Consider the following 24,944-nt stretch of genomic DNA (forward strand, 5'->3'; position numbering starts at 1 on the left):
TCCAGGTCATAGGAGGAAATCAGACCATCCCCAGTTGCTTCATTTTCTGTGTCTCAGTTTCTTCATCTATACAATGGGGATGAGGGCACCTACCTCACGGGGTTGCTGTGAGTATTAAATGAGTAAAGTGTATAAAGCCCACAGCACATGGAGGAACTCAGTATGTGGTGGCTGACGTGTTTCGTGATTTCTGAACCTGCAGGCTTAAGCTCCTTCTCCCCTTGGACATAGGGGTGGGGTGGAGGGGAACAGCAAGAACTGGAGCTATCGTTGTCAAGGACGAAGCAGGGCCAAGAAGATGGACTTCTTATCCCTTCAGATATCTTTGAGATGTAATCCCACTCATCTAAGAATTCATTTTGATCTTGATCCCTACAACAGTGTTTTAATGATTTCCATTCTTCCTTATGTACCATTTCCTCTATTCTCACATCTGAGACCAGCTCTCCCTCTCTTTAATTATTTGGGAGGAGGGCGATCCCTGTAGGCCACGGTGAGCTACAGGGCTCCTCCGGGAGGCGGACTTGATCTAGGCCTGAATGAGGGGGAGGAATCAGGTGAGTAAAGACCAGGTGTGTGTCGGGCTTCCAGTGAGAAAAGGCAACCCAGAGGTATTGGGAAGTACAAATGTGAAAAAAAAAAAGAGTAAAGCTTTGGGTCAGGCAGATCTGGGGTCAAATATTTTACTAGAGCTGTAGGACCCTGACAAGCCGTCCAAGCCTCAGTGTGTCTGTTTGTAAAATGGGTGCTAAAAGATCTGCTTTTCAGGATTATGGTGACGATAAACGGAGTTAACTTTTTGAGGAAGAATGTGGAACCATGTTTGGCCCATGATAGGATCTGAAATATAAGCTCTGGTCCTTTTCCCTTCACTCCTGCACATGGACAAGTCCAGCTCAGAGAGGCCAGCATGTCACTCAGCAGTTCCACTGTTATAGAGCCACAAGCATTACAGAGCTGACAGAGATGGGGGTGGGGGTGTCGGGGCGGGGGGCGGGAGGGCTCTCCCTTGATCCTAGGAATCATCCGGCCTGTCCTTGAACAGACAAGACTCTCTTCTTCAGAATTCCTGACCTATGGCTTTTCAGCTGCAGCTTGCACACTCCCACAGATGGGGAGCTCATGACTACTTCCTGGGACAGTCTGGGCAGCTTTGATCATTATAAAGAGCTTCCTTCCAAAACCCACCTCCTTGAAATTGCCACCCACTGGTCAGAGCTCTGCCCACAGGGCCTCAGAGAATCCCTATACTCCAGAATTCACTTGTCAGTCCTCTGAGATTTGAAGCAGTACCTGGGGAGTTAGCTGAAGTCTGGATAGAAGAGCTTACTCCGGGAGGATTTGTCCAGGCAGTGGTGGATGGCTGAGGAAGAAGGGCCAGAACAGAGTTGGAGAATGGGGGTGGGGAGTGGGCTTAGCTCTGCACATCCTGCCATGGGTCTGCGTTAGTCTGAGGGCATCTCCCCTAACGCTGCAGCTTGTATCCAGGGGAGTGTCAAGCATGGGAACTGCTCTTAAAACTGGCCCAGAGGGCAGGCCCAGGCCAGCTCTCCTGAAGGCTCCCTGCCTGGCCCCTGAACCGGTCCCACTGGTGTGGAGCACCCTCAGGCTGGCTCCCAGGCAGCCCTGCTTTGGAAGGCAGGCAGGCAGAGCCGGACGCTGGCCATGGGCGCCCCAACTTCCTCTCCTCTTGCACCGCCCTCTGCCGCCCGCCCTTCTCTGCCTGGCGCGGGGGAGATGTTTTCCACTCGCCAGCTCACAAGTTCCATCCCGCTGTTCCCTCCTCTTTTCTGGAGTTAAACTTTTCTGAGGACGCCACCAGCCCCAGGCCCTGCGCCTGTGCAGAAGAAAAAAACGGGAGGGAGCCCGCGGAGGACAATTCGGGTGGGTGGGGTCGCTGCCCCACCGGATGCCTGCCCCGTAGGCCTACACTCTGATGTCTGCACACCACTGGGAGAGCCCAGCCCTGAAGAGGCCAAAGCCAATGGTACCCGAGGCTGGCCCCAGGTAAGGAAGGGCCCCTCCCTGGGACATGCCAGGTGACAGGGAAGCATGGCAGGGCCAGTCTGAGGCTGCCCAGAGGGATTGTCCTGGGAGAGGGGCCCCTAGCTCAGCCTCCCCCCACTCTGGGCAAGGGCCAGACCTGCCCCCTCCCCCAGCTGCCTGTCTCCTGTCCTGACTTGTTACTGGAGGTCCCACTCCCAGCCTGAGTGTGACTCCTCCCTGGCGGGGGCTTGGGGGCGGAGCGGGGAGGGCGAAGCAAGGGTGTAGTCTCAGAAGCTGGCCTGGTCCCTCCTCTCCCCACCAGTGTTCAGACATCTTTTACCCCACTTTGTGTGGTTTATGAACCCGGGACCCGGAGCTCATTAGGAACCTTGAAGCTGAGAGGAGAAGGAGGCAGGGGGCTGCTTTTAACTCATTCATCCCAGCAATATTACCAACTCCCTTTCCCAGGGAGTTAGGCTGGAGGCCTGGGGCTGAGTTGGAGCAAGTCAGACACCTCCTCTGTCTCCATCTCCTGGTACCCCACGTGGCCAGCCAGCTCCGCCCAGAACCATCTGGCAGCCTTGGCAGAGATTGGGAGGGGTGGTAGTATACAGAGGAGGCACTGAAGGAAATACAGGCAGGTCTCCTCAGTTTCGTTAGCTGCCCACCCAGCCCTCCAATCCCTGGCTTTCTCTGACCTTCGGACTTGAGTTTTTTCATCTCTGATATAGGGGGGAAGGACATGGCCAGCCTCTGGCTTGTGTGGGTGGATCCTGGGAAGGGAGCTAGGACAGAGCAAGGCTGGAGCCCAGGCCACGACCACTTCCTGGCAGGCCGCCGGCACTGCTGCAGCACAAACCAAAGCAGCGCAGCCTGGGAGTGGCCAACTGGGCACGGCCGGCCGGGTCTCAGCCTTCATCAGGGTTTCCTGTCACGGGCAGGCTGGGCAGTCCCTGAGCCCAGGGACCTGGATGGAACAGGGCTGCTGGAAGGCGGCTGGATAGGGAAGAGGTAATCGGTGGGGAAGGGGAGGTTTGCCAGGGCTCTCATGGATGGGCACTGAACAACGAAAGACTCATTTAGCTTGACTCACCCTGGCCCACTTTCCAGGCCTCCTTAGGTCATGGTCAAAAGTCCTGCCTGTGTATCTCCACATTTGAATGGCCTAGAACAAGGCACTTTATCCTCTTTAGGCCTTAGTTGTCTGATCTTTGTGGGAAGGAAAAATCGTCCCACCCTGCCTCACTTCTGGGAACCACCCTGAAGACTCAAGAGGTGAGAGAGACGGAGGGACATATTGTCCTATGTCACACATAGGACAATGATCAGGCATCGTTTATTCCCTTTCTTTTCCTTCTAGCATCCCTAAGAGGGAGCAAGGACCGGAGTGATTTATGCTCTGCTCACAGATGAGGACACTGAGGCCCAGAGAAACGTGATGAAGTTGTTGAGAGTCTGCATTGCCTAAACCAGGCTAGAGCCTGAGGTCTCCAGAACAAAAAGGTCTGTATGAACTCCAGGGATGCTGCTCCAGGCCCACCCGTGCCGAGAGGCCCCCTTCTTCCGCCCCGTCCCACGTCACATGGTCAAGCCCAAGTCCCTTATCCACCAGGACACCCACTCGTTTTTCTACTCCTGGGGCCAGAGGCCTCGAGGACACACTTCCCAAACAGTCCTAGGTCTCAGCACGTCAGCACTGCCTGGGATCCCACAGGGAAAGCCCGTCGACACCCCACCTTCCCCAACGCCACATGGCGTTGAGAGGCCTGTGGTAGCAACATGAACCTAAGTGTCTGGAAGATAGACCTGAGCTTGAATCTCAGCTCTGTCACTGATGTGTGACCCCGCCAAGCCACTCACCTTCAGGAGCCCCCACTTCCTCTGTGTACACTGGGGGTATGGCAGCTCAATGTGGATCATGGGGGTGGGCAACGAGGGCTGTAAAGCACCAGACACATAGTAGGAGCTCAGTGAGCAGTGGCTACCATCATTCTCCCCAGGCACCAGGGCTCCCCGAGTCTCCTTCCTTTCTCACCAGCCTGGCCACATTTTCAGAGGCATGCATTTACCTGTCATCTACTGTTCCACAGGAAGCACCAGGCCGCCCACTCCAGGGGATAAAACGGCAAAACTGTGTCCTGCCTTCAGGTGCCCAGCAGCCCACACTCTTTCCTAGTCCCATCGGGCACCATCGACCCCGGTCACCTCGTCTCTACCTCTGCAGTCGGTCCCCCCGCAGCCGTATCACCATGGCAGCCCTGATCACCGAGAACTTCCGCTTCCTATCCCTCTTCTTTAAGAGCAAGGACGTGATGATTTTCAATGGGCTGGTGGCACTGGGCACTGTGGGCAGCCAGGAGCTGTTCACTGTGGTGGCTTTCCACTGCCCTTGCTCGCCAGCCCGGAACTACCTGTATGGACTGACGGCCATCGGTGTGCCCGCCCTAGCGCTCTTTCTCATTGGCGTCATCCTCAACAAGCACACCTGGAACCTAGTTGCTGAATGCCAGTACCGGAGGTCCAAGAACTGCTCGGCTGCTCCCACCTTCCTCCTTCTAAGCTCCATCCTGGGCCGCGCGGCTGTGGCCCCCGTCACCTGGTCTGTCATCTCTCTATTGCGCGGTGAGGCCTATGTCTGTGCTCTCAGCGAGTTCGTGGACCCCTCCTCTCTCAAAGCTGGGGAAGAGGTCTTCCCACCAGCCCAAGCCACAGAAATCCTGGCCAGATTCCCTTGTGGGGAGGGCCCTGCCAACCTGTCAAATTTACGGGAGGAGGTCAGCCGCAGGCTCAAGTATGAGTCCCAGGTAAGGCAGTGCGAAGGGAAGCTCTTCTTTCCTCCCCAGGTGGTGGGTGGTGGAGACCGGCCGGCATGGCCTCCTGTTAAAGCTGGAGTTGGTCCTCAGCAGCCGAGGTCTCCAGGAAAGCACTTGATTATCAGAGTCAGGTATCAGAGCTGGGTAACCTCTGGGTCGGTGCCTGGTGGCACAAGGGTCAATTCTGGTCCCAAATAAGAGTTTTAAATGTTAAAGGAATGATCTTCTGGCTCAGACGAAGCCTTGATCCCAGTCACAGATTCAGCCCCTTACTCACAAATCCTTGCAAGCCTATGAAACATTTGCTGTCAGCCATGAGTTGAGAGTGGAGTGTGGCTGTCTCAAGAAGGGCCCGCGCCCACAGAGTCAGCCTCAAACACGGCTGACATAGGGGAGTCCCTTGAGCCAGGAAGGGGTATCGAGTCAGAAAGCAGCACCTGCTGCCCTGATCCTGGCCTCAGCTTTGGCTTAGCTCTGAAGGAGTGGAGGTTGGTCAGGGAAGAAAGGGCAAGGGCAGAGACCTGGGCAAAAGCAGGCAAACTGAGCTGGAAGCGTTAACTTAGAGAAGCAGAGGGTGAGGGAGAGACAGGAAGGAGTACAAGACTTTTTAAAGGGCTTCTCTCCAGTACATAAGAAACACAAGTAGAGAGAAGAGCAGGGCTGGAGACAGCACCAAAGGAGATGGAAGCTGGAAAACAGAGAAATAAAATTTATCTGATGATCAAATGCCCACAAATCTCTGTACAGGATCAAGTGGGGAAACAAAGATGACCTCATTTGAATTAGCCCTTAGTAAGTTCACACGCAAGTGAGCGTTTGAGACGAGCACATGGGTGATTTCAAAACAAGGCAGAGAGTGATAATGTAAGAGGAACCAGGCCACGGGAGACTCAGGGAAGGGAAGGTTGCTCTCAGAATGGCCTTTGAAGACTTCCTGGAGGTGGCATCTGGGCTGAGCCTGGCAGTTTGAGCTGGATTTTGATGGGTTCAGATGATGTGGAGGGGGGCCTTTGGGGCTGAAGGAATGGCAGCAGAAAACATGGGAGGCAAAGTCTAAAAACAGAGAAGGTGTGAGTTCAAGGGAGTGAGGACTAAGTGGTGAAATTATAGTCAGAAGGGCCTGCCTCCCTTACAGAAGCAGAATCTTCCGCCACAGAAGTGACAGAGCCAGCTCTCAGGGGACTCTGACCAGCTCCGATTTCACCGTGGGTGGCGGGGGGTCCAGGCAGATCCTCGCCCCTCCTCAATGCTGCCCTTCCTCTGGCCAGCTCTTCGGGTGGCTGCTCATCGGCGTGGTGGCCATCCTGGTGTTCCTGACCAAGTGCCTCAAGCATTACTGCTCGCCACTCAGCTACCGCCAGGAGGCCTACTGGGCACAGTACCGCGACAGCGAGGACCAGCTCTTCCAACGCACGGCAGAGGTACACTCCCGGGTGCTGGCCGCCAACAACGTGCGCCGCTTCTTTGGCTTCGTGGCGCTCAACAAGGATGACGAGGAGCTGGTCGCCAAGTTCCCAGTGGAAGGCACACAGCCTCGGCCACAGTGGAACGCCATCACTGGTGTCTATCTGTACCGCGAGAACCAGGGCCTCCCACTCTACAGCCGCCTGCACAAGTGGGCCCAGGGCCTGTCGGGCAACGGCACAGCCCCAGACAACGTGGAGATGGCCCTGCTCACCTCCTGAGGGTCCTGTTCTCACACTGTGGAAATGCCAGTCCTTGGCCCCAAACTGGCCCGTGGCCTGCTCACATCAGCATCAGAAGGGGATTTTTTTTTTTAAACCATAGCTTTGTGAAAAAACAGACCAAGAGAAAGGAACACAAAGTAACCTGGGGTAGAGAGAGAGCTAGTAGACAATGTGGTCAGTTGTGACAGCAAGGCTCTCAGACCTGAAAAAATCCCCTCTCCTGTTGCCACTAGCCACTTGGTCAACAGCTTTGGAGGAAAGACCCTCTCCCATAAGTGGTCCATAATTAATTAAGATGTGGATAACCTTTGACTGGTGGGACTCCAAGGCCAAGAAGCCATTGCCAGGCGAGCCAGGTGACAATGAAACTCACCAGCAGGCTCTCTGTATAGGTTATCACGCAGTTCATTTGTGTAATTGCGTATGGACGCCCAGCTCCATGGTACTCAGCTGGGAAGCTGCCCTCCAATGTATGCTGCTGGCTTTATTTTATATATTTCTATTTTTGATAAAGCTTTTCTTAGTATAAAGGACTAGCGTGGTGTCTGCATGATTGGGTGGGCCACACACAGCAGACTGGTGGTCATGCGCACAGGCCCAAATCCCGTCCCCTGTGGGAGGGAAGGGGACACATAGACTCTGGGCAGAACCATTAGGTTGGTGCAAAAGTAATTGCAGTTTTTGTCATTATTTTTAACCTTTTAAACTGCAATTACTTTTGCACCAAGCTAATATAATGGGTGGGACGGGGAGCAGGGGAGCAGGGACAGCCAGGTGTTCCAATGGAGCCTGACCTTTCTCAGAGGGAAGCTCAGCTTCAATTTCTCTCTTTTTTTTTTTAAAGGAGGGCGCAGCTCAGTGGTCCATGGGGGGATTGAACCGGCACCCTCGGTTATCAGCACCACACTATAACGAAATGAGCTAACCGGCCACCCCAGCTTCAACTTCTTGAGTTAAAAGATCCTACACTCAGTAGAGCAGACTAGTTCTTATAACTAGTGCTAATAACCAAGAACCAGGCCAGGCTGGCTTGTCCCTTCCTCCCATGTCCGCTCCGGCCTGATGGCCTCCACCATTGCGAAAACTTCTGATGCTCTCCCCGGTCCCTTTCCTGCTTTCTGGCATATGACTTGGTATTTCCCATAGAAAAAGCTTTCCAGCTCTCAGGACATTTAAAACTCTGCCAAAGAAAAATTTTAATTCTCTTAAGACCAAGCCAAAAAAGGACTGGCTTCAACAAACAGCTGGGTCTGTGCTGGCCTCCAAGAACTCTGGAACATGCAGGATTATTACTGAGGCTGGGGGTTGCCTTTCTCGGAATTTCACAAGAGTCACAGGGAGGTATGGGTGTGGTAGGCCCGTCATGTCCTCTCTCCCTCAGGACTCAAGGAACAACCATAAAGTCAACCAACGCCAGAGACACACAGAAACCGTGCGGCTCTCCCCAAAGCCACAAGTCGGTCTGGGCCCTCACTGAGTCTCCTATCTGCCAGGCCCTGTGGCAGCACACAACATACACGCATGCTCTCGCTTCACCTACAAAATCACCCTTCAAAGTCTGACTTTTTAACCTCACTTCACACACGAGGCACCAATGTGGAGAGGTTGGGTCATCTGGCCCTCGTGGGCCTGGGAGGAGACGTCACCAGGTGGTTTACATCAATGCCTGTGGCTTTCCTATCAGGCGCCCAGGTTCCCTAATTTTCCTTCTGGGTTCCGCCTTTGTCCTCACAGCCTCCACAAAACGACACAAGACCGAGCTGAGCTGAGGCTGAGGGAATGCCCAGGACTCCAAGCTCTAAAGGAGAGAGCCTGCTCCCTCAAACCCGCTGATCCCCTCTGGCTGGACCAAGAGCCTGCCAGGGCCAAAGTGGGATAAGAAGCCTCAGAAAAGGGAAAACATGAAGTTGCTACCTGAAACAAAATAAGCAAAAAGAAATTATAAGAAATTGCAAGTTCTTTTTTATCATAACAGGATTACCCCAGAGGTGCTGCAGAAAAAGCAGCACTTTAAATTAGAGTCTTCAGGCAACAATTTCCAACCGCCCAGGGGCCTGAGGTTCGGTGGGCTGGCGCCCTGTCCACTGGCTGTCTGAGGACAGTGGTGTCTGAGTACAGTGGTATCTGAGGACAATGGCATCTGGGGACAGTGGCTGCCACTAGTCCTCCAACAGGGAGCTCTTAGCCTCCACATATTCCAGGGCCTTCGCCTTCACTGCCTGCACATCCTTCTCGGTGCCGTGTTGCTTCTCATAGTCCAGGTAGCGCTTGAAGAAGAATTTCATTCGCTTGGGGGCCAAACTCAGGTGAATGACCCGCTCGAAGATGTCCCTGTGAGAAGAGCAGGGCTGCATTTGCCTCTTGGTCCCCAGCCACACGATTCCCAGCTAACTTTCCCCACCTGTTCTTAGGCTCTGGAGCCCAGGCCTCTGTTGTCCAGCACTCCCCCTTCTATCTTGATTTTCACCATTATTAACTCCCCTCATGTCCGCTGGGATAGAGAGAACACCACGCTCCCTTTCCAGATGAGCAGACAGACACCCAGAGATGTTACAGGGCTTACTGGCCTGAATCAGGACAGAGCTAGTGAGATGGGGACACGCACGAGGTATGGATTTGTGAGAAAAGCTCTGCTTAAAACTCACCGATGGGCTTGGGCGAAGCACTAGTTCTTTCTGGACCTCAGTCTACCCACGCCCAATCCTCCCTGCCCTGTGGGGATGCTGGCAGACAACAGTGAGATTATGCCTGCGAACAGTCTCTACAATGAGAGCCGGGCAGGCACAGTGTTATTATGAGGGAAACCCAAGCCTCCTGACTCCTGGCTGGCGGCCAGCCTACCTCCCACTCAAAGTTCCAAAGACCAGAGGCTGGCCGAGACAGAAAAAGAACTTGTAAAAGTAAATGCCACAGGACCTGGAGTGTTATGTCAAAGCTGTTTTTCCAGATAGAGTAAGACAACTATGGATGCTGGGAGCTGCTCTAGGGCTAAAACTCATCCATTTGGCCAATGTGCCCAACCCCCAGTAGGGAATTCGGCCCCAATCTGGCTTCCCCTCTCACCGGACTTCCTTCTGGCTGCCATGCTTGATGGTCATGTCGATGTAGACCGACCAGACATCTGTGCGCTTTGGGTAGGTGCTCAGCGTGTTCTCGAAAATGGCTTTGGCCCGCTCCGCATCTCCCAGCTGGAACTCAAGCTGGGCAAACTTGGCAATCACATCCACATCTGCAGGGAGAGAACAGCTCAGACACACAAAGAGGACCCCTCACCACACACCCTGTGCTGCAGGGAGAGTCTGACTCCTGACTCCCTGCTCTTGGGTCCCAGGACCTGGGTGATGGGGAAAGAGCAGTGGGGGTAGGGCCGACTCCACAGATGGGAGGGCAATGATCTCTGGCTCCCACTGCAGACACCCTATTCTCTGCGCCCAGAAAGGACAGGGGGGCGGGGCAACAGAATTAGTGCTAACTGTTTTTTGTTCCTCCATCTTCACAGTCTAGCATTTGAAATGCAACATGCGTTATGCTCATGCGCATATAATCAACAGACAGATAGCTAAGTGCCCTCCACGAGGCTTCCTACCTCCACCCTCAGATGAGGAGACCCACAATCCCCATGCCCAGATATCTGAGAGCCGAATGTGTTCAGAAATCAGGCCCGTAGGTGGCAATGAGCACTCACGCTCTTTACTAGGCAGGCAATCGAGGGCTCGCTGCATCGCACGGTGACTGGCCCCTGCCTGGCCCCTGCGCAGAAGAAAGGCGCCATATTTGATCCAGACAGTTTTCTCCTGCCGGAAACGCTTCAGCATCCGGTTGTAGAGTTCACCAGCTTCCTGTGGGAAAGACAAGGCAAGCTGAGGAAAGTGGGATCCAACAGAGGGGTCTACAGTAAAGACAGGCAGCTCTGCTCATGAGAAGATGACTTGGGCTCAGAGACTCCAACCACTACGAAGGCTCAATGCTAGATCCTGAGGGGAGAGGGACGGCTCAGAGGTGGAGGCCTCACGTGATGGGCAGTCTGCCTACTAATCCTGTGCCCGCAAGGAGGTCCTACGACGAGAACTGGATCAGAACGTGGGGCTTCTTCCTTGAGACTTCCGGGCTGCCTCTGTGACTCCCAGGAGTCAGCTTCTGAGTGGCGGGGAACCCTGTGGCAGTGGGCCACCTGGCCCAGACTCCTACCTGGAATTTCTCTGACTTGGTGTAGATGTCAGCCAGCTGAAGAAAGACTTTGAGAGGCTCATTGTACTGCACAGCCCGCTCGAAGACCTTGTTCAGTGACTCCTGAGAGCCATACATGTTCTCTAGGTTCAGCAGTGCCACCCACACGTTCAGCTTCTCCTGCTCCTCTCTGGAGGGAGAGCAGTCAGCATGTGAGCTCAGTCATTTCAGCCCAAAGAGCCTCCCACGCCCCCATGGGTTGTCAACCAGAACTCCATCCTCTTCCCCAGGTTCCATCCATGTCCTCAGTTCCCACGGCCACATGCAGGCACTGAGAGCCCCTGGCCCCAGTGCAGCTCACAGAAGCAGAAACCCCAAACCCATGATTGCCGGGTCTGGGCCTCCCAGATATAGGCTCTACCTGGCTCTACCTCCTTTCCTAGGAAGGAAGCCTACCGAATCTCAAACTGGCCTGAGTTTGAGCTGGAAGGAGCAGAATCTCTGGTCTGTTTCCATCCCCAAACGAAGAGAATGAAGCAAAGGATAGCCACCCCTCTTCACTAGCTTCAGGAAACTCACTCTACTCTCTGCCTGGAAAATGGCCACCTACAGGATTTTCATCTAGGTATGCGGAGAGCTGTATTTTCTATTCTACTTCTGCTCTAAGCGGGGCAGGACTCCTGTAAATGACCCTTAGCTATTTCAGTGACGAGGACTATAAAATATAAATGAGCAGATCTATTTCACAGATGGCACATCTGTGGGCGAGTCAGAGAATCCCTGGGCCCCTGCTGTCTGTCACCCCAACTGCTGTCAGCCTGCCGAGGAGGAAATGACCCACAGGTGGAAGCCCTGCAAGCTGGGGAGACATGACCCTCCCTGTCAAAAGACCCCTCCCTGAAGCAGGGGGGACAAAGACGAGACCTGAAGGAGATGGTCTTGAGCGCCCTCTCGGCCACAGCCCGGGCCTTCTCGATCTCCGTGGCCTGCAGGTGGAAGGCCATGTATTGCACCCACAGGATGGAGCTGTTGGGGGAGCTCAGCACGAGTCGGTCAAAATCATCTGCTGACTCTGGCTGTCGCCTGGGATCCATCAGCGCCTCCTCAAGGCGGGACAGCTCTTTCTCCGCCTTCTGCTTCTCCAACTCCCTTTCCTTCTTGCTTTTCTTCTGCTATTGTGAAAAGCAGAAAATAAGTGAGTGATCTGCTCCTCTGACCCTGGGGAGGTCTGTGGTGGAAGCCGAGAATTGGCAGGGCAGTCCCAGAGCCCTATAAATACTCCTCGGCCTGAGACCGCCCCACCCAGCCAGAAGAGACACCCACACAGCACAGGAGACAGACCCTTAGGGGGTCCCTGCAAAAAGGACAAAGCCCTGCAAAATATGACACACCGTGGCTTGCTGCGGCTTCTCGTCCTCCTCGCTATCTGAGCTATCTCCTCGAGGTGGCAAGGCCGGGGTCAGAGAGTCTAGCCCCACGTCCCAAACGAAGCCGGAAGACAGCTGCAGCCGGGGTACTTCTGCTGGCCTGGTCTGCTTCTGCTGGAGGATCACAGAGGCATGTGGGGAAAGCACTTGGCTCAGGCTGCTCCCTGTACCCCAGCTCCATCCCACTTGGAGGAGCAGGGATGCCCAGAGAACTTGCCCCTCCTGCCAGGGCCACACTAGGCCCTGGTCCACTGGGAAACTTTAGAGTAGTGACAAAAACGTTTTCTTTGTAAACAAATTCAATTAGGTAACAACTTTTTAACATACATGTATGCATGTATACATACATACACATATAAGTATAAAACAATAATCAAGCTAGGACCGAGATAAGACAAATGTTCTGCGGGTAGTAGGGATATGATAGCTGAAGTCTGGGAAGCCCCTCCATACCCAGTCCTCAGTTCAGGTAGCACTGTTCTCATTTTTTCAGAGGGGAACTCAGGCTCAGGAAGGCTAAGCCCCTTCTTTACCTGCCCATTCCACTAATATATAATATAATATATAATATATTATAATTTAATATAATTTAATATATAATATATATTTATCTAATTTAATATATAATAGTAATCTAATTTAATATATAATATAATATATAATATAATTATATATTTAATATATAATATATATATACTAATTTAATATATAATATACCTAATAATATATATAGGTAAGACAGGGTTCCTGTCCTCAGGGAGCTGATGACCAGCTGAGGAAACAAACAGCCCCAACTTTTCATCTTACAGGTGAAGTGAAAGAGGAGGATGGTGCCCGAGACAGCTCAGCTTTTAGGCAGCAGTCAAGGGCCCCCTCCCCAGAGCAGCCTTTCCTCCCCCAGTCAAAGCTGTCCCTCACCTTGGGCAGCACACTCGTCTCTTCTATCTCTTCTTCTCCTTCCCGATAATACACTTCAACACCACTGTCGTCCTCCTCTGACGGAGCAGCTTTCTTTTGCTTCTTGTTCATTCGTTCCTGAGATGATGGGTGGGAAAATGCCAAGCCACCCTTCTTGCCCAAGAGCCCTTGGGCGGCCTAGGGTAAGACCATCCCTCTGCCCCTCCTGGTACCACCGAGTGCCAGGCCTCCAAACACACACTGCTCTCAGTCCACAAGAAGGCGAGGCAGCTACCTGGCTGGGTTTTAAAACACGCTCCTTTTCATGGGAGGGTGGGCCCTCCTCCCTGGGTATGTACCTGCTCGCTTCTAGACTCCAGGCGTGGCCGCTTGCCCTGCTTCTTCGCTTGTGGTTTCTGGGGTTCTTTCTTCTCCTTGCTGGGCAGCTGCACCTCCTCTTGCCCCTTCTGGTTTCTCTTCTCTTTCTTTTTCTGGTTCTTCTTCTGTTCCTTCTCTTCTTCTCCTTTGTGATCACTCTCCTCTGGCTCTATTTGCCTCCCCTCTTGCTTTGGAAGTGGCAGTCCCAGGGAGGCAGGAAATACGTCCGGCTTCCCTGTGTCGCCGGGGAGGAACGACAGCTCTACCAGGTTGCTTTGGTGGTTCACGCTACGACAGCGAGAAAGGAAGGGTGGACAGTGAAGACGACACACCGAGTACAACAGGCACGGCAGGCAGCCCAGGCCTTCCTCTCCTCATCAGCCCACGATGTCCTGGGCCCTGCCTCACCCGCTATGCAATCTGTTCAGTATTCTCAGGAACGATTTGCACATTTTTAAGGCTCAGTAGTAAAAGACAGAGGGCGGCGGTGATGTCCCCCTACTTTGTCCCCAATAGATGCCTATGCAGAGAAAAGTCTTCACATCTGTTTGAGGAGCTGAGGTAGAAGGCTCCAAACAGTGGGGCTTTGTTCACCTGAACACTGTACTCGCTCACCACTACCCAAGCTGTTAGGCATAAAGTTTACCTCTAAATCTCCTCCAAGAGAAAGGGGTGAGGGGGTTGGGGAGGGAAGAAGGTACCTACCTTAGGACCTTGGCAGTGAGCAGCTTCCCTTCGGGGAGGTATTTGTTATAAAGGCCTTTCTGGGATGGGCTGTACTGGGAGACATGCGGGTACTGGGCCAAACCCACAACTGAAGGGCCAAGGCTGACAGGAGAGAGATAAGTGTCCTGTGGTCACAAACACAACAACAGAGTCCCAGCCAAGCCCGGTCCTAGTGCCCCCGCTTTCCCCAGGGCCCAAGTGTGACCAGGATGCGCAACAGACCTAAGTTCCTGGCATTCGAAAGGATAAAGAGGGCTTTGTAAACTGGAAAAAATGATCAAGCACAATGAAGATACCACTGAAGGGTGTTTTTCACCCCACACCACAGCATCACAATATAGAAATAACAAATTGCTAGAAAGACACGAAGAAAATGAGGAAACACAATAGCAGAGAAGGCTGTAATATTCTGGTGGTTGTGAACATGAAATGATTTCACAGAAGATTTACAAATCACAATCAAACACGAAATCAAAGAAAATCCAAATGTATTTAAAACTGAAATTGGACATGCCATATTCTTTGTCCAAAACACCAAAAAAACAGAATAATTCAAAACTCTTTTAAAAGTATAAAACAACCTGGAATTTAAAAAACTCGTGGGAACTCACTGATTGTCCTTCCTTTCTTGTTCCCTTCAGGGAAGCTGATTGAGGAATGCAACGGACCGCAGACCAGGACAAGCCCAGGGAGGACACTCAGGCCTGGCCCACAGCCCCAGGCCCCACCTCACTCACCCAAAGAGGACACCGTGTGGCTGGATGGACTTCACGTAGCCCCTCAGGAGCTGCCCTTCCTGAACATCCTGGACGGAGTTAATCTCAGGATCCGGGATTTTGCTTTTTGTCTCCGGGTTTGTCCTAAAGGAATAAAAGGCTTACATAAACATACCTGTAACCTTCTTTTCCCCCCTCTCACCCCCAGTGTACCTGGGATAATCAAACTTGATATGTAAGAATCTGATTCTGGACCTGCCATAAGACACAACCTTCAGAGCCCAGCCCTACTCTCCCCTGAAGTACTGTCAACTGGGGATGTGTGTATAAGTCAGCTATAAAGAAAAAGGGAGAAGCTGACCAAGCCAGAGGGCGGTCAAACTTAAAGCCTTGGCCCTATAAACACCCATTTTTAACCATGAAGCAAGCTGACCCCAGGCCAATCCATTTCACAACACACTCAGCCCTACTATGGAACCTTGGGGGCTAAGTCATCTCCCCTCACCAGAGCCACCATCGGGCAACCTGAACACCCACGTTTGGATAGCCGAACCTTTCCTGAGAAACAATGGGCTATACTGGGAGACATGCGGGTACTGGGCCAAATCCACAGCTGAAGGGCCAAGGCTGACAGGAGAGAGACAAGTGTCCTGTGGTCATAAACACAACAACAGAGTCCCAACCTGAGCACACAGGTTCTTCTAGCAATCTGAATGTCCTCAGCTTTTCTGGATAAAAGCGGGGCAGGGTATAAGGGCCAAACAGAGAGGAAAGGGGGGGCCCCAAAGACTATGTCAGATCCATGTAGCCTCTCTGCAGTTCTCTCCCCGCTCTTGTTTCAACAACACAGACACCCACCTGGATGATCGCAGCGACAAAGTCAACACAGGACCTGCAGCGGACAGGACATAACACCTGGAATGAGAGCAAAAGAGAAAGAAACACTGACTTTTCAGTATCTCAGGACACAGCAAAGGGCCTCACCTTCACAAGGCTGACCAAGAGGCCAGAGAAAGAGACACGAGTACTGGGCTCTGTTCTTTATTCTGTTGCAAACCTGCTGAGGGTCTCCGGACAAGTCGTGTCACCTCTCTGGGCCTCAGTTTACTAGTCTGTCAGGTAAAAATAGTACTACCTTCTCTTCTTACTCAAGAAGGTACTGGGAGGAGAAAGTAAGAGACGTGAAAGCCCTCTGGCAAACGCAGAGTCATGTGGTGAGTGCTGAGGAGATGAGCCCAGCCCTATGTCAGGTCCTGGGAGTGTGTGATCTCAGTGGAGAGGCAGAGCGGCCACAGGACACCGTGACCAGAGGATGACCTAGCTACTGCTGGCTCGCGGCAGCGGTTCAGAGGGAGCCGAGCGGTAAGGCCTGAGCAGGGGAGGCTTCCAGGAGGTAAACAGGGTTTACTCTTTGGTGGGTTTCCAAACTTAATCTAAAACAGAAATTAGTAGCCCAAAGCCGCAAAGTATAGAACCTTAGCAGTAGAAAAGATCTCAGCAATGGTACAGTCCAAAGTTTCCCCACAACAGGCCTTTTATGACACATCATCACAGTCCCGAAAGCAGGAAAGGATCTCAAAGGACATCTACCTTTAGGCAATTAATTTCTTATCCACATTTAACAGATGAAGGGATTACAAGTGAATGCTACTCACACGTTGGGGTATCATAAAATCTGTTTAAAGTAAATATTTTGCTAAAATTCACACCGCATTTTAGAAGCCTCAAGAGCCAAAGCAGAGATGATCCTGGATTTCTCTCTGACTCATGTTTTTCTTCTCCCAGGCCCTGGACATTTTTGTGCTGTTGAGCTCTGACCAGCGGTTGAGAATTCAGGCAGGCGCTGGTGGCTAGGCCACTTGAGGTGAGACTACTTTCCAATCTCTGCCTCCCAAAGGGGTCTGCTCCATTGTTAACTAATTCTCAGGAAAGGCTTTACTGAGGATTAGGCAATCCTCAGTATTCCTTTACTCAGGAAAGGCAAGCTGAAATGTACCTCGACAATGCTAGTTTATTCAAGTTATAAAATGGTTTTAAAACTCTGAGGTAGGCTCACTTTTGTGCATCTGAGAGGTTCATAAGTAAATCACCTCTCAACTGCAAAAGGTTACCATTCTTATTACAAGGAAAACCTACAGATCAGTTTTTTTAAAAATTAAAACCATGAATGTTTAAGTATAAAAATGAGTAAGTAACTTGGACAAGCAAAGCACAGAACAAACAGCCAATAAACATGAAAAATGACCATGCAAACATGAGAAATGCAAATTAAAATGAGAGGTCAATTTTTGCCTATTTGATGGCTAAGATGAAAAATTAAGAATATCCAGTGTTGACAGGGATGTGAGCAATGGATAGTTATATTAAGTGTTAATAGGGGTATAAATTAGCACAGTCCTTTTCAAGGGCACTTTGGCAAAAAGTAACATCAATTGACCAGTTTTACTTCTAGGGATTTATTTCACAGATATACTTGTACCAGTATGGAAACACATGTGCAAAGATATTCCCTTCAACATTATTGTTCATCAGCAGAATTTTTAAATGAACTACGATGGAAAAAAAACACATACGTAATAGAATTCTAAAAAAAATGTTAAAATAAAGTTAAAAAAAAAACATGGTTAATTTAGATATATTAGCATGGGAAAAGACAGAGTCCTGATAAACTGCTATGAAAAAAAAGCAAGTTGCAGAACAGTATATAAAATGAAATTCTATTATAGAAATAAAAATTATACATATATATGCATTAAAATGTTGAAAGATAGAGACTAAAGTGTATAGTGGTGAAAAACTGTGGAGAAAGAGAGGAGCAACAGAAGTTTCCATTTTCTATACAATTTTTTTCTGGTACATAATCATGTTATTACCTTTACAATGAAAAACAAAAAAAATCCCACAATCCCAGAAACAGCTGAAAAGAGGAAGAAAACTCAGCCTACCTGACAATCTGCTGCAGAGTGAAGTCTTCCAGGGGCGTCTCTGAGTAGGAGTCACTCATGTGAAATACACTGACTCTTCCAATCTTCCCCAAGGGGAAGGAGACAGTCAGACCTTTCTTGGGATTCACCTTCACCACACGGCCCATGGCCACTTCCCCTTTCTCAAGCTTGTGAGGACCTGGTAGGAGAATGAACCTGATTCAGAGAAGAGGAAATGAGCCAAGAAACTGGAATGATGGCCAACCACAGGCTGGGGAAGGTGGAGGCTGCCCAGACCTGGGGTGTCTAGGCTGAGTGGACAAGAACGATCACAAAGACCCAGCTGACCAGGCCACGTGGTCAAGAACCCCAGGGCTAAGACTCAGAGAGTGGTGGAGTAACACAGGCCTTGAACACACTTGTTTCAAGAAAGTACCAAGCACACTAGGCTTTCTGAGGACTCCAATACCGAAGGCATCCTTCAACCCGGGGAAAAAATGGAAGACACCTTCCCACAGCTTCCTACCGTCCTCCCTTCCCTGACCAGATACCATTGTGTCACCACACCTGTGAGTGAGAGACACAAGAAGGCCTTGGAGGGATCTCGGCCAACCACGGTGGCCTTCAAGGCTTGGCCAATCCGGAACTTCTTATCTGGATGTTTCAGAACCTGGAAGGTTAAGGAAAGTCCTCTGACGTTGGAAGAAACGTCTATCATTTATCCAAACCATACAGCATTTAAGTCTCCATAGCGAGTATCTCCCAAACCAATCCCTGAATAAGCACACGGCTCCTTATACCCACTGTGAACACACAGCAGACACAGAGCTGAGCTTAGAGAACCTGGGTTTCCTCTCCAGGGATCTCAAGCACACTGACCTTGAAGCTAAGAGAAGTGAGCAACATGGGAATTCTCCCCCGGATGTCTGGAGCAATCTCCACCTCAAGCCATTTCTTAACCACGTTGTACTGGGAGGGAAAAACACAGGAGGAGAAATGGAATGGGACAGATACAAGCATTTCTTTTCTCTTCATTAAAACATAGACTTTCCTGAAATCCCAGGACCTAAAGGGCCCTAATCCCACACTTTCCCAGGGGACAGGAATCCACCCCTACATCCCATTGCCCCTGCCCAACTCCACTTCTCACAGGTTTCACACAGAATCTAGCTCAGAGCCTTCACTAGGCAGCAGAATGTGCATCCTTCCTGGTGCCTCAGCAGCTAAGCAGGCAAAAAAGACCTGCGAGAGGCCCTCAAGCAGCAGGACCAACCCCTTACATCTCAGTCTCCACCAAGCTCAGCCGTGCCCAGAGACTGTTCACCAGCTTCAGTGGCCAACATCTTATTTCTAGACCGATTTAGATTTTGATCCTTCACTATTTACACAATGTTCTGCCCTAAACACACACACCAATGTTCAAGTCAATTTAACAAAACATTTACCAAGCAGCCATTATGCACATGGCATGATAATGATAAATAAAAGCCAGGCCCTGCTTTCCAGGAGGTGACAGTCTACAAAGAATAAGTCAAGTGAGTATGCAAATAGCTAGACAGCAAGCAACATGCAGGAAGTACAATATGTATGAGAACATACAGGAGAACTAGTAATAAGGGTTATCTGTGCTGGATCTTGAAGAATTGTATAGAGGGCACTCCAGGAGTAGAAATAAAGATAAGAAAGGAAAAAGAGGAGGTTTTCAGCATGAGGTTAGGTTATGAAGAGCCTTACATACCACTCTAAGGCATCTAGGGTGTATGGGTGTATGAATGTCTACAGACAACAAGTAACTAGAGATGAAGGACCATTGACAGGCTCAGACAGACACTTATGGAAGAAGAATCTGGCAGCGAGGAAGAGTGGTTATTCTTCAAGGTCAAGCCCAGTCCAACTTTCTCTCTGATATATCCCAACCAGTACAATTCTCTCTGATCTCTTCCCTTTTTTGAACTCCTGTTCTACTTGGGGTTAGAACGCACAATTTGGCACCCGATTACACATTGTTTTGCATCACATCTGTACTTTATGAAAGAATCTAAAATCCAATACTACATTTATTTTAAATCTTTCTCTGATGTATTTTTCTTTCCATTTTGTACAATTAATCTATAAACATGTTGAATTGCGAGTTGCTTGCTAACTGCTTCATAAGCCATAAATTTATTTCCTCGATCAGACCAGGAGTTTTCTAGGAGCAGAGGCCTTATAAATTGCCTTCCATAGGTCAGCGTTATAGGAAACACAGAACCAACGTCTAGTGCTAACGGCCCTTGTCTCCAGCTTCTCATTTTCTTCTGAGAAATGGATGGGTCTCATTGCAAGGTGTGCATTACTCACCTTCTTCAAGAAGCAAGTCACGGTCTGACCAGTCTGGTACTGTTTCATCTTCTCCAACGGGCTAACTGAGTGAGTGTTGAGAGCAGTATGACTATCCTTCTCCAGCTCACTGTTTGTAGGAAGGCAATGAAGAGTAAACCAAACTCTGGATAAGCTTCTTGCTTGAAACCATCTTCCCCAAGTGGCCATGGACTGATTGCATAGGACTCCCCAACTCATATACACCCTTTACGCCATTTCCCTCCATAAAGGGGAATCTTCCCGATACCTGCCCATGAGCTAATCTCTTCCATTTCACTCATGTCGGTATGAACAAGCTGTAAAGTAAGTAGCCTACGATAATCTTTATAAATTTGCAAACACAATTGTTTTACTTCTTTCATAATACTTCAGCTATTGCTTTATACAGTTTGCAGAAGTGCTTTCACAAGTAATCTCTCACTGAACGGGACAACACTCTCATGTGAACTGGGCAGGACAGATATCATTAAACTCGTTTTATGCTACTGAAACAGGAAGTGAAGTCAGGGCTCTCTCCCCTGTGCTAGCTTGCCATTATCATTATCACTTCCTTGACTCTCTTTTTCTTCTCAGAAAAGCAACAGGGGAATGTGGTCTGAAAGTTATCAGCCCACATATCATTTCAAAGGAGTCGCAGAACTCCTACCCACCTAACCCAGCCCAGCTGATGCTTATGTCGTGAGGATGAAGAAATGTACTCACTCAATCGCTGACACCGGATGCCTCTGCTATGGGCGGAATCGTGTCCCCTCCCACCAACCAAATTCGTATGTCGAAGTACTAACCCCCAGTACCTCAGAATGTGGCTGTTTTTGGGGACAGGGAATTTAAAGAGGTAATCAAATGAGGTCATTAGGGTAGGCCTTAAGCCAGTATGTCTGGTTTTCTTATAAGAGCTTAGACTACAACTCAATTAACAACAAAAAAGACTTGAATAGACATTTCTCCAAATAAGATATACAAATGGCCAACAAGCATATGAAAAGGTGCTCAACACCACTAATCATCAAGGAGGTACAAATCAAAACCACAATGAGACAGCACCTCACATCTGTAAGGATGGCCATTATATTAAAGAAAAAAAAAAAACAGAAGTGTTGGTGAGGATGTGGAAAAAATGGGAACCCTGCCTGTACCCTGCTCATAGGGCTATAAAATGGTGCAGCCACTTCGAAAAACAGTACGGAAGTTCCTCAAAAGATTAAAAATATAACCACCATATGATCCATCATGGCTGTTTCTGGGTATATATCCCAAAGAATTAAAAACAGGGTCTCAATGTAATGTACAGCATAGGGACTGTCGTCAATACACTGAAATAACTTTGTATGACGACAGATAGTAACTGGACTTCTCGTAGTACCGTTTCATAATGCATAAAAATATCGAATCACTATGTTGTACACCTAAAACTAATATAATAACGTCAACTATAATTCAACAAAAATTTGTATTAAAAAAAGAAAATGTCAAAGAGGTATCTGTGCACCTACATTCACTGCAGCATTATTCACAATACCCAAGATGTGGAAGCATCTGTCCACTGATGGATGAATGGATAAAGAAGATGTGGTGTGTACATAAAATGGAATATAATCCAGCCTTAAAAAGAAGGAAACCCTGCTACGCTACAACATGGATCAACCTTGAGGACGTTAATGCTAAGTGAAATAAGCCAGTCACAGAAGGACGGCATGCCTCCATTTATATGAAGTACCTAATCAAACTCAAAGAAACAGTATGTAGAATGGTGTTGCCAGAGGCTGGTGGGGAGGAGGAAACAGAGTTCATCAATGTATACAGTTTCACAGAAACAGATTCATAGATACAGAGAACAAACTGGTTGCTAGATGGGAGAGGGTTGGGGGATGGGAAGAAGGTGAAATTAGAAAGTACAAACTGATGGTCACAAAACAGTCACGGGGATGTGAAATACAGTATGGGGAATATAATCAATACTGTTGTAGACTATGTAGGTGTCAGATGGGTACTGGACTTAGGGGGATCACTTCATAGACTGTGTAATGTCTGACCACTGTGCCGTACACCTGAAGCTGAAGTAGAATAAAATCTAATATTGAATGTCAACCATACATATATACACACACATACATACATATATATGTGTTTATAGCCACGGAATGTAAAGTACAGCATAGGGGATACAGTCAATGGTACTGTAACAGCTACGAGTACATACAATATCAGAGGGGTAGTAGACTTGGGGAGGGGTTATCACTTTGTGAGGGGTGTAAATATAATCATTATGTTGTTTTGTACACCAGAAACTAATATAAAAAAATAAAATTATAAAAAATTAGGCGGCCAGTTAGCTCAGTTGCTTAGAGCGGTGGTGCTCTTAACAAGGTTGCCGGTTCAATCCCCACTTGGGCCAATGTGAGCTGCGCCCTCCACAGCTAGATTGAAAACAACTATGTGACTTGGAGCTGAGGGGTCCTGGGAAAACACACTTAAAATAAATTTTCAAAAAATGCATATAAAACATAACTAATACTGTTGAAACTGAAAAAAAAAATGGGTATAGCGTGTCAGTCACGCACACGCAAGATGAAGATGAAAAATTTCAAAAGGCTGTTATACAACAATGTGCATGTGGTTAACAATACTATAATGTACACTTACATACTATCAAGGGTAAATTTATATTATGTTTATATCACAATAAAACAAAAAAAAGAGAGGACATTAAGACAGACATATACAAAGGGAAGACCATGTGAGGACAGAAAGAAGACTGCCTGCCATCCACAATTCAAAGAAAGAAGCCTCAGAAAGACAAACCCTGCTGCCACCTTGATTTCAGATTTCTAGCCATCAAAATTGTGAGAAAATAGATGTCTGCTGCTTAAGCCAAAAAAACCCACAAAAAATAAAACACACACACATGCAACAGGTATGTGTTCTCCTTGTTTCTTTTCCCAAAATGACTTTCAACTGCCTCTCTAAACAGAATAACCACAAAAAGAGGATTGGTACAAATGAATTAACTGCTAAGAGAAAACTCACTGATCAGCAAGAAGTCCAGAGACACATTTTAAGACTCTTGAACTGCTCTAGTCGCTTAACTCCTGCCCCTCCAAACGAGTAACTGAGTTCAAAGCGTCTCATCTAGGTTCAGTGACCCTCAATAACCCTGAACTCAGCTCTAGGACAGGTGGCATTATCTTTGTGGACAAGAACACAAAGTGGGGAATAAAAATATGACTACATTTCCTCAATACATAAATGTGTTTCCTCCTGACCTCAAAATATGTATTTTAAAATATAAGCATTAGAGAAATATGGCAATAATTCCACTATTATGTTTATATTATGCTTCCACTATTATGTTTATATTATGCTTCTCAGGGGCCTTGATTAAAATAAGTAATAATACAACACAGGTGTGTAGAAGAGGTGGAAGATGTGCTCAAGTTTATCTGTCTATCTCTCTGTTATCATAATTCTCCATCCCACACCTACTCAGTATATGCACCCATATCCTGGCCTGGCCCACACTGCTATAATCAAGTACCACCACTGTGGTTCACACCAGTCTCCCGAGACAAGAGGGTGGACCAGCAACAGCAGTGTTAGTGAGAGGTTCTAGCACTCTGAGGGTCAAGAACCATTTAGAATCGCGGTGGTTTTCTCTTGCAGTATTCACTAATTTAAGATATCTACCGTTAGCTTGGATAAACTACTTGACCTAAACCCTTAATTAAGACATCACTCAACAGAGGTGAAGACACTGCAGAATACAATGACTAATATGATGAGGTCTTTGTTTTCACAACCAAGTCTGGAGGGGGACACAATCGAAATCTACAAAACTAGGGAGACCAGATTAAACAAATAGAAATATGTGTTCCACCAAATCTCATTATTCTGGAACTAAAGGGCTTACTTTGAAGTTCCAAGAGTGTTGTCAGCATTTGGAACTCAATGTTCCAGGAATATTTCCCTATCTCAGATACCAGCTTCTCCCAAGTACTCCATTTCGATTCTAATCCCTTCAGGACACTGACCAAACCTTATCCCCTGAAAGTTACATAAGACGCCCTTCCACAACAACCCTAGGCACATAAGTCTTACAATCTGGATGGATATCAGGGCCGATCCTGCAGAGCCATTTTCACAGTCGTGTGTGCCTAGCTTCATTCATTGATGACTTATCAATTCTGAGAGGCTGAGGTTTTTTTTGTTTTGTTTTATGGAGGAAGCAGCAGCAGATAGGCCCATAGATCAAAATGCTTAAGATCCTCCGAAAAAATGACCCCAGGCAAACTGGACCCACTGCTACATGGAACTACTAGCTCTCTACTCAGAATCCCTCCTGGAACACCCCTCTGCAGAATCCACTAATGCATGACCCAAAATTCCAGAGAACAGGTATTCTTGGCTACATGCTATTTGTTTAGAGAATTACAGAGTTCTAGAAAATTGGGTTGAGAGCAGAAATGTTTCCTTTTGTTAAATGCCTACAAACAGAACTGCTATCCAGCAAGCCTTTAAATAATACTTAATTTAAGCCCTGAATACAGCTTTCACATTAATTTTCACATAATCCCATTAACTAGCCTTCTGAGAGCCAAATAGCCCTACTAGAGAAATTAAGTCAACCAGGACAGAGAGGCAAAGGAAGTCACAGCACTGGGACCATTAAGACCAGAACTCAGGTTCCTGACTCCAAAGCCCAGTACTCTTTCTACGAGACCTCACTAACCATGCTCATCGGGATCCCCTCACCTTGGCCGAATACTCAGCTCCGGGATAGTTCGAATAAATCTGGGATGACTTATTGGAAGAAACCTGGAAAAACAAATGAGGTCAAATCATTTCTCTTATTCTCCGTAATACC

General features: G+C 48.7%; 2 protein-coding genes across 6 annotated transcripts in view; one reads left to right on the forward strand and one right to left on the reverse strand.

Annotated features, from left to right (window-relative positions):
• Window positions 1-1,745: 1,745 nt before the first annotated feature.
• Window positions 1,746-7,148, forward strand: CALHM2 (calcium homeostasis modulator family member 2). 3 transcript variants are annotated; one of them, XM_033130532.1, is made up of 5 exons: window positions 1,746-2,007; window positions 3,180-3,261; window positions 3,347-3,489; window positions 4,077-4,790; window positions 6,068-7,148. In XM_033130532.1, the coding sequence occupies exons 4-5, from the start codon at window positions 4,236-4,238 to the stop codon at window positions 6,482-6,484; spliced, it is 972 nt and encodes a 323-aa protein (XP_032986423.1). In that variant the 5' UTR covers window positions 1,746-2,007; window positions 3,180-3,261; window positions 3,347-3,489; window positions 4,077-4,235; the 3' UTR covers window positions 6,485-7,148. The 3 variants fall into 3 exon arrangements, with proteins under 3 accessions (XP_032986423.1, XP_032986421.1, XP_032986424.1); XM_033130533.1 differs by lacking the exon at window positions 1,746-2,007 and adding an exon at window positions 2,713-2,997; XM_033130530.1 differs by lacking the exon at window positions 3,180-3,261.
• A 1,384-nt stretch (window positions 7,149-8,532) lies between these two features.
• Window positions 8,533-24,944, reverse strand: part of PDCD11 (programmed cell death 11) — a 42,072-nt gene continuing 25,660 nt past the window's right edge. The window contains exons 21-36 of one of the 3 annotated variants that reach the window (XM_033130528.1): window positions 24,833-24,895; window positions 20,063-20,171; window positions 18,602-18,691; window positions 18,290-18,392; window positions 17,744-17,921; window positions 15,657-15,713; window positions 14,820-14,942; window positions 14,062-14,184; window positions 13,338-13,644; window positions 13,000-13,116; window positions 12,046-12,192; window positions 11,579-11,826; window positions 10,676-10,844; window positions 10,173-10,326; window positions 9,551-9,716; window positions 8,533-8,818 (exon numbers count right to left, since the gene is read on the reverse strand). In XM_033130528.1, the coding sequence (XP_032986419.1) occupies window positions 8,647-8,818; window positions 9,551-9,716; window positions 10,173-10,326; window positions 10,676-10,844; window positions 11,579-11,826; window positions 12,046-12,192; window positions 13,000-13,116; window positions 13,338-13,644; window positions 14,062-14,184; window positions 14,820-14,942; window positions 15,657-15,713; window positions 17,744-17,921; window positions 18,290-18,392; window positions 18,602-18,691; window positions 20,063-20,171; window positions 24,833-24,895 (2,326 nt within the window). In that variant the 3' untranslated portion in view covers window positions 8,533-8,646. Of the gene's footprint in view, window positions 8,819-9,550; window positions 9,717-10,172; window positions 10,327-10,675; window positions 10,845-11,578; window positions 11,827-12,045; window positions 12,196-12,999; window positions 13,117-13,337; window positions 13,645-14,061; window positions 14,185-14,819; window positions 14,943-15,656; window positions 15,714-17,743; window positions 17,922-18,289; window positions 18,393-18,601; window positions 18,692-20,062; window positions 20,172-24,832; window positions 24,896-24,944 lie in introns of all 3 variants that reach the window. The other 2 variants (XM_033130529.1, XM_033130527.1) reach the window with 2 other exon arrangements.

Source organism: Rhinolophus ferrumequinum, chromosome 16 (genome assembly GCF_004115265.2).
Source record: "Rhinolophus ferrumequinum isolate MPI-CBG mRhiFer1 chromosome 16, mRhiFer1_v1.p, whole genome shotgun sequence".
Classification (NCBI taxonomy): Eukaryota; Metazoa; Chordata; class Mammalia; order Chiroptera; family Rhinolophidae; genus Rhinolophus; species Rhinolophus ferrumequinum.